The following is a 9,094-nucleotide window of genomic DNA, read 5'->3' as shown; positions in this document are numbered from 1 at the left end:
AATTCCATTGTTGCGGGTACAGTCGTAGCTAAAGCTTTTAGCAATGACTATGGTAGTTGCAAAATGTATCTGTTTTTTGCAACGAGTTCTATTGTTGCAAAAGAAGTATCGTTGCAATTCCTTCCAACGTTTTTAGCAACAAAAAAGCTTGTTGCCAAATTTTCTGCATTTTTAGCTACAACTGTTTTCATTGTTAAATATCTGTTTTTCACAACAATTCAAGTTGTTGCAATACATAATAGTCAATCTTTTGCAACGACTTTACTGTAGGGAAAAAAATTAAGTAAAATTTGTTATTAATGTTTTTAGCAACAACTATTACCGTTGCAAAAAACATACACATTTTTCGCAACGACTTTGTTATCTTCTGAAACAACCTACAATCTATATATAAACTAGACAATTAAAATAATAAATAATTTATAACCAACTAAACTAATATCACCGATTATCATTATATATTAATTCGTATCCCAAAATATCACACGTCCCAAATATTATCGTGTGTCAAAAATATACGTAGTTCATATACATGTAACAGATAACCAATTTTCCAAAATAATTTTACTACCATATACAAGTTTTCATGCAAAAATTTACAAGTGAAAGGCACTTTGAAAAAGTCCAAAAATTTACAAGTGCACATATAGCTACTTCATAACCCAAAACATCGCGCATCCAAAATGCTTGTAGCTATCACCAACTTTGTCATTGACTACAAAAAATTTCCAACGAAGATATGTTCGCCTACACCAAATAATTTTGTTAGTAATTAAGAATCAAATGAGCCCCAATATTGAGTACTTTATAGGGAAAGAATTTAGCATGATATTCACAATCAAACCATCCCTACACTTTTTGTTGAGACATAATAAGCAAAGCATTTAGCATGATATTCACTACAAAAGCATTACGTGTATAGGGAAAGCATTTAGAATTTAGCATCAAATTCACAATCAAACCATCACAATTCCAACTCAAACATAGCATGAAGCATATGCCAAAGACCAGAACCCATGACAACAAAATCCAACATAAGCAGCAATACTTCTAATTGGACTAAAATGCCAACCAGCTAATGCCATTGTAACTAAAACCACAACACAAGCCGCCAATACTCCTAATTGGACTAAAATGCCAACCAGCTAATGCCATTGTAACTAAAACTACAACACAAGCCGTCAATACTCCTAATTGGACGCAAAAGAAAGGCCAAGTATATATTAAAAACATGTCTTTTTAGCATGTTGTAAGCCTAAGTATATGTTAAAAAAATGCAAAAGAAAGCATCATTTACCTAATAAGCATTCATGACAATCATTGAACTTCTTTATTCTGTAGCTGTTGTAAGATGCTTTGTTTCATCGATTCAATTGCTTCTTGTTGTTGTGCCTTATATTCTTCAAATTGTCGTTGTTGTAGCAACTGACTTTCCATCAAATCTTTAATTTGTTGTTGTTGCTCTTGAATTTTCTCTTGTTGTTGCTCCACAATCTTACGTTGTTCTATTTGTGCTTTGTCTTTAGAATATGCATGTACCCCTGTCCCTTTTCCACGTATATATAATTGCATATTATAATAAAAAAATCATACAAGGGTAACAAAAATATAGTTATAATGGGTTGTTGTACATACATGGATTTCTTTTGACCGCGTATCAAGCCATTCTAGTTTTCCTTGATCATTTTACGTGTGTGTTGGATAAGCCAAACTTTATCAGCAGTTAGCTTCACATTAGCATTCTCTTTTGTCTATTCAAATAATACAACGTTATTGATATTATTTCAGACTACATTCAATAAACATAATAAAATAGGTTTGTCTTACCAATACATCTTCTAATTCAGGTTATGATAAATTTTCAGTTGTATGCTTAGTTCTCTTGTCAGAATTCCGATTTTTAGAGTTCCTCTCACTTATGACCTGCATGATGATTACAAAAGTTGATGCTAATCAAGTTCTTGTTATTATTGGTAATTCCTAAATGGCATCATTGACAAGAAGATACATCAAAAACATTTATGTTTAGACAAATTGATGTATCTATGCACGTTAGTTTTACATATACATCAGCTCAATGTGGAGTTGTTTACTTACATAAATAGTTCATAAATAGTACATAGTTTAATTAAAGAAATACCTTAAATTTGTCAGATCCGTAATACTTGATCAGATTTTTCCATTGAGGTTGGGGTAAGTTAAGAGGAGGATTCTTTTTGCGCTCCTCGTTAGTTTTTCCGCATCTCGCACTTTTGTAGTAATTGTGCAACCTACACTTGTAAAATCTATATAAATGTTGCATGGTCTCTAAGACAAATGCATACATTCGGAAGTAGTCACTAGACTTATCAATTTCAAACTTCTCCTGCACAAAGAAGGTAAGATGATAAGTACAACCAAAACCAGAAAACTATAGTGCTAAATAACTGATATTAATAAAGAAATTAGTAACTAACATAACCTGTATTTCCTTCAACATACTTTCTCCAGCTGCCTCAAATGCTTCTTTCCAACTTTTCACATTCAACGAAGATTTTGTCCTCACAACACGCCCACACTCATTAACCAAGTGACAAGCATTTTCTCCAATTGCTCGGTCAATTTCAACAGGTATTGTGATCTTCAATTTCGATCCTCTCCCTTTAATTTTCATGTCAACCAAGTAACTCTTATACATTCCTCTCTTACCTCTTCCTTTGATCTTACTAGTTGCTAAGATAATACAAATGTTAAAACTTATCAAGTATGCCTACAATAATCAATAATCAATAATCAATAATATCTTAAAAAGTTGCTCTATCTCTCTTAACTACCTGTATTTCTATCTATCTCATCACCATTAACTTGCTCCACCTCCTTTCGAGTGATAGTTTGCCTTGGTTGTGGATCTAAAGCTTCATTCACTTGCAAGCCCACTTCAATTCTACTAACAAAGTTGCTTCTTTTCTTTCTCTTACCAAGTATGCCTACAATAATCAATAATCAATAATCAATAATATATAAAAAAAACCCATAATTACAAACTAGAAACGTGAAAGTCGAGTTTTCAATAATGTACTTTCATCCATTAAGGTAATGGCGCCTTCTGATGCTTGGTCATTCAAGATTGGTGTAGCAGTTTCTTCATAACCTTGAAGATCGTCTCCATGAATCAAGTTATGGTCATTCAAGGTCGGCGCATCAGTTTTTGGCGATTTAGTTGCTGGCAATTCAGTTGGTGCTGCTTTGTTTATATGCGCTTCATAAGTTGTTCGTTGCCTCTCCAAATCTACAAGGGTAAAGACAATGAAAATCAAAGTGAATTCAACAAAATAAAATTTAAATTTGTTGAATTGAAATTGTTTTTTTTAAAAAAAAACTTACTTTTGCTAACTACATGAGCAATCTCATCTGTGATGTGTGGGTTAGAGCTATTATTGAATTGATCAGCTACATTTTGCTTGCTAAACAATAGCGTCCGACTAGCTTGAACACGACTCATAAGTTTTCCGGGGGCAATACTCCGACTGCATATTTTCTTTCCCCTTCCTCTCCCAACCATCTTTTATCTATTCAGATATTTTTGCAAAATTATCAAACAAAAGGTAGCTTCAACCATAAACAATATATTTCAAGCTAGAGCGGAAAAAATAAAAAATAGTAGCCGAATTGTTTATATAGATGACAAGAAAGATAATAGTGAATGTAAATATTGTACAACATAACATAAACAAGGAGAAGAATCAAAATCAAATTTCTTCTTCAACTTCACTCGATTCCTCAAAGACTTCAATTTCATCATCATTAATGAAATTGTCATTGTCAGTATGTACGCAATTAGTACATTCAGCTTCAATATTAGCTTCCACCTCTACTTATTGAAAGGCATCTACATCTATACCCTCCTTATCTAGATCACTAGTACTCATATTATACAAATCCCTTGGTTGTGATTTTATAACAAATTCCCAATTCTCATTGTTTTCATCTTCTATGTAAAATACGTGCTCCACTTGGGATTCTAGCACAAACACATCATCTGACTTTAAAAATCTATTCTTATTCACACTAACCAAACCATGCTCATCTACCGTATACCCTCTACCAAGGTTTTCTACATCAAACCAACTGCATTTGAACACAAATACATGATTTTCTCCAGCATAACGCATTTGATATATGTCTCTCAAAACGCCATAGTATTCCTTATCTGAAGCATCATCACCACGCACCATGACACCTGAATTTTGTGTTTCCCTATTTTCTGACCTATCACTAGTGTGGAAACGGAAACCATTTACAATATATGCTGTGTAATGCCCTACAACTCTAGAAGGACCACAAACCAAATTGTACAAGTCTTTATCACAGAAGGACCACAAACCTTTGGTAGACCATCCAGACAAATCTGCATACGCAGGAAAGTCATTGATAGTCCACAGTAGTGATGCACGGAAGATGAAATTTGTTTTAGAGTAAGCATCATAGGTTTCAACACCAACCTCCCAAAGCTCCTTTAACTCCTCAATAAGTGGTTGGAGGTAGACGTCCATATTAATTCCAGGACTTGTTGGACCTAGTACTAGTAAAGATAGCATAAATGAATAAGGTTTCATGCATAACCAAGGAGGAAAATTATAAGGGATAAGAACCACTGGCCATATGCTATGTTGTGATTTATTGAAAGGCTGAAAGCCATCACAAGCTAGTCCAAGTCTAACATTTCGCACCTCTTTAGCAAATTCACTATACTTTTCATCAAATGATTTCCATGCAAAGGAGTCAGACGGATGTCTCATTGTATCATCCACCGCACTCGCATTGTCATCCTCCAAAAAGGTATCATCCTCCTCCTCCCTAGAAATGGCATCATCATCTATAATCCTATCAGAATCATTCACTCTATATGTTTTAGTAGCATCCCTTTCTTTGTGCCAACGCATGTATTTGGATGTCTTTCTACACATGTACAACCTTTGTAGCCTAGGCTTCAATGGAAAATATCTTAACACTTTTCTAGAAACCTTTACCCCCTTATAACAGCCTTCCTTTTCTTGTTTCCACCTTGATAAACCACAAGTGGGACACTCAATCAATTTTTCATGCTCTTTTCAATAAAGAATACAATCATTTTCACAAGCATCAATCTTATAATAATCAAGGCCCAAGTCTTTAATGAGTTTCTTAGCCTCGTAATAGAAGTTGGAAGGTAAGCGTCATAGCCTTGACGTTCTAATTGGAGTAAACTATCAAAAGACTTATCAGACCAATTATTCAAAACCTTTAAATGTAATAATTTAACAATATATGATAACTTAGACATTGTTGTGCCATGCATTGTTAATGGTTCTTGGTACTCCTCTAAAAGTTTGAAAAACTTTTTTGCATTTTCATTAGGTTTCTCATACTCCTCAACATTATTTAAAGCCTCTTCAACACTCCCAACATTCATAGCACCAACTCCACATGCATCTTGTAACATTGTGAAACCACTATCAGTGTCATTGGACTCATTAACATCATCCCCATCACTTGATTCAACTAATTCTTCCCCGTGAAGTTCCCAAAAAGTATACTTCTCATACGTTCCCCTCTTAAGCAAGTCTAATCTTACATCACATTTTGTTTTAAGAAATATATTGCGACAACAATTACAAGGAAACCTAATAGTAGTACTATCTCGATCATCTTCTCTTACTTTGGAAAGAGAAAAATTTAGAAACTCATCAACACCATTTACATAATCAATAGATGAACGATCTTTTACTTTGACCCATGCCTTATTCAAAATCATTTCCTATAATTAAAGTTTATAATAATTAGGTTATATAACATTCAATAATATCACCAAGAACTCCTTATAATATTGTTAACAATTAATACAAGAACAAGAGAAATTTAAAAACTTGTAGAACAATTTAATTTCGAGTTGTTTGAAGAACAATTTAACGATTCAAAAAGAACAAGAACAATTTAAATTTTTGAAAGAAACACAAGAACAATTTAACAACTTTAATAACAATTTAGCAACTACGTGAAAGGGAATTTTAACTTTAAGTTGTTTGAAGAACAATTTAACAATAAAAACAAGAACAAAGATTACCATTTGTTCAATATATGCGTGACAAATCAACTTAGAAAATATTTTCAACACATGACAAATCAACTTAGACAAATCAACTTGAATAAACAAGAACAATTTAACAAGTTCACATGAACCATTTTCCTAGGCTTCATTATAATCTAAAACAAATAAACTAAAAATCTTTGCCCTCATCAAGTATGTATCATCACAATCGCAAATAATGAGTTCTTTTGCTTCAATTTGAAAAGAAAAATCTAATTCCACCATGACATCAAAACCTTACACGGTGAAATCATAGGCCATAAACTTACTTTTGCTTTAATCTTATCATCTAAAACTTCAATTTGAAGTAACTCCATCAATTTTTCTAAGCATTACTTTGGAAGAATCTCACATTTTAATAAATTATCCATATAAATCAAAAGCAATCTCACCTTATTCAAGAAATGGCGTTTTATCCCCCTAAAGCCACTACTAGCTAATTCCACATGAATTGCACTGAGAAAATAATAGTAATAAAAAACCGCAAGTAATTTCCCAATGCAAAAAAACACACAAACATAAACCCCTAAAAACGCAAGTAATCAAGCCCTCAAGATCTAATTGTAAATCCTCAGTGGCAAAGAAAAAGGTTAATCTATGTCATGAAATACAACCCAATATTTCAAAATCATGAAATACGCATACATAAATCTGATAATTAGAACAAAGCCCAAGAAAAACACGAATTCTTGTTCCTTCACTGCCAAGAGGGTTAAAATTCGCACAACCCAACATTTCAAACTGACAAAATACACATACATTAATCTGATAATTACAACAAAGCTCAAGAAATTCAAAGAACAACCCATGAATCGAAAGCAACAAGAAACAAGAACAAGAAATTCAAAGAAACAAAAAGGCAAAAAAAACAAAGAACCTGTCGTGGGTTATTTGAAAGGTGTATGTTCAAAAGGCGGTAGCACCGGTGTGCTGAAGGCGGCTGGAACTCCGGCGTGCAGGCGGCAGAAGCTCCGATGTATAGGCGGCAATCGCTAAGCTCCGGTGTGCAGGAATAGGGTTTGTGAGGGAATCGGGTTTGTGAGGGAATGGGGTATGGGTTTCTGAAAATGCGAGGGAGGGAAATAGGGATTGTGAGGGATTGGGGTTCTGATTTGAGATGGAAATGAAAAAAAAATTATTAGTATAAGGGTTTTTGCAACGACTTTATTGTATCTGTATATTTAAATATTTTTTGCAACAATGTATACAGTTACGAATTATTTATTTAACTTTAACAACTAAATTGTTTGTTGCAAAAAATTGGGTCATACCGGGAAATTATTTTCAGGGGTGGGGAAGTTTATTTTTTTTATGGCAACGATTTTTTAGCAATAACAACGGATTTTGCAACAACTTGTATTTTTCGCAACGAAAAAAATATAATTGTTGCTAAAACTTGTTGCTAAAAACAAGTTTTCTTGTAGTGCAATGACCAACACTAATTAACTTACTTGAAGTATGACAACACTAATATTATTATTCAATTTAAGTATAAAAAAACTAATATCATAAATATATGCTCATCACATTAAATTAAGCTAACAAATTGATGAAATTTTCATTGAAGCATTTCACCAAACACCTAATATGCATACAAAATAAATAATCTAATTCAACTCTATTGGTGTAAAATCTAAGCTTAACATATGAAATTAGATAATGCTACAACTAATTAATTCATCACAAGCCAATACAACAACAATCATAATAATAAAAATCAAATTACAAAATAAAAAAAGGATGAATTAGGGTTCATTTTTACCTTCAATTGTTGATGCAATGAAAAATTAATCAAGAACAAAGAATTCCATATAGATGATTTGAAGTACTTGAGTGAGTATATGAGTAATTGAGAGTAAAATATGTTTTTTTTAAAGGTTTGTCAGCACAAGAGGAGGAAGGAGAATTGTGTGTGTCGAATGCTGCTGAGCTGCTGTTTATATACTACATCAAAACCGCCATGTGAAGTGGCGGTTTACTTATAATATATTTTTAAATATTATAAGTAAACGGTCAATTCAAATGGCGATTTTTTTTCTTTTTTTGCTTTAATATAAACCACCACTTAGTAAAGCGTTTTACTTACAGATTTCACAAGAAACCGTTTTTTAAGATAGCGGTTATGCAAAAAAAAGGAAAAAAATAATTAGGTTGGTTGTCCTACGTGGACAGTACTCAGAGAAGTAATTTTCCCCTCAATGTAAAATGAGAAATATTTATGCCAAAAGCATTATTTAGGGAAAAGGTTCTCACAAATACCATCCTCCGTATAAAACTTTTGTATATTACATACTAAACCGATTAAAAGGAAAAGCAAGTTCAAAATCAAACTCATCACCTTATTTTAAAAATAACAATGCTCTGCAATTAAGATAAAATTCAATTTTAACTTTTACTTGCTACTAGTCAATTAGCCTTTTTTTACTCATGATAGCGAATTAAGCTTCGTCTCTAAATGGGTATCTTTTCCTTATAACAAAGATTAGTGGCTATATAAGTAATGCAAGACTTATGAGTTTTAATGGGACACGACACTAAATCTTATTTGCAAAGATTTCATGTGAAATTAAAAATAAAAAGAAAAAGCGTTAGGTTTTGTCGAATGAAGATGTGTGCCAGGGGCTCCTCAATAGAAGTAGTTCAATTGTACGGACAACTATCAATTCCTACCCAATTCAATTCACTTCTATTTTTCAAATCTTTATAAAAAATTTAAAAAATTTAACGAGCAGCGAGGGAATTGGCTAGCCGCCGGTAGTCCTTCCTTCTGGACCTGTCAACTAAGTGTGGTGTCGCTATCTAATTGTCTTTATCAATCGAGACCGTTGCATTTTGTAATTGTCCAACATTTTGTATTTTTTTTTCGTTTCTTTTTGTTTGTCTATTTTATTTTTTTCACGTATTTCAAAGTAAATTTTAATTCTTAATATTTCATAGTTAGCATAATAAAGTTTATAAAAATTATATATTAAAATTCTTTTCATTATG

General features: G+C 32.5%; 1 protein-coding gene and 1 long non-coding RNA gene across 3 annotated transcripts; both read right to left on the bottom strand.

Moving 5' to 3' along the window:
• Nucleotides 1–245: 245 nt before the first annotated feature.
• LOC130797316 (uncharacterized) lies at nucleotides 246–1,819 on the bottom strand. Its single transcript, XR_009038830.1, has 3 exons — nucleotides 1,636–1,819; nucleotides 1,298–1,547; nucleotides 246–747 (listed from the first exon to the last, which is right to left on the bottom strand). It is a non-coding gene; the product is annotated as an uncharacterized LOC130797316 (long non-coding RNA).
• Nucleotides 1,820–1,827: 8 nt separating this feature from the next.
• On the bottom strand, nucleotides 1,828–8,027 carry LOC130797315 (uncharacterized). 2 transcript variants are annotated; one of them, XM_057659878.1, is made up of 8 exons: nucleotides 7,869–8,027; nucleotides 6,984–7,213; nucleotides 3,364–3,548; nucleotides 3,059–3,268; nucleotides 2,814–2,966; nucleotides 2,462–2,712; nucleotides 2,141–2,365; nucleotides 1,828–1,923 (listed from the first exon to the last, which is right to left on the bottom strand). In XM_057659878.1, exons 3-8 carry the CDS (start codon nucleotides 3,539–3,541, stop codon nucleotides 1,849–1,851), a joined length of 1,092 nt encoding a protein of 363 aa, XP_057515861.1. In that variant the 5' UTR covers nucleotides 3,542–3,548; nucleotides 6,984–7,213; nucleotides 7,869–8,027; the 3' UTR covers nucleotides 1,828–1,848. The 2 variants fall into 2 exon arrangements, with proteins under 2 accessions (XP_057515861.1, XP_057515860.1); XM_057659877.1 differs by lacking the exon at nucleotides 6,984–7,213.
• Nucleotides 8,028–9,094: the final 1,067 nt, after the last annotated feature.

Source organism: Amaranthus tricolor, chromosome 12 (assembly GCF_026212465.1).
Source record: "Amaranthus tricolor cultivar Red isolate AtriRed21 chromosome 12, ASM2621246v1, whole genome shotgun sequence".
Classification (NCBI taxonomy): domain Eukaryota; kingdom Viridiplantae; phylum Streptophyta; class Magnoliopsida; order Caryophyllales; family Amaranthaceae; genus Amaranthus; species Amaranthus tricolor.
Note: the sequence above shows the minus strand (reverse complement) of the source record. Positions and strands in the feature narration are given on the sequence as shown.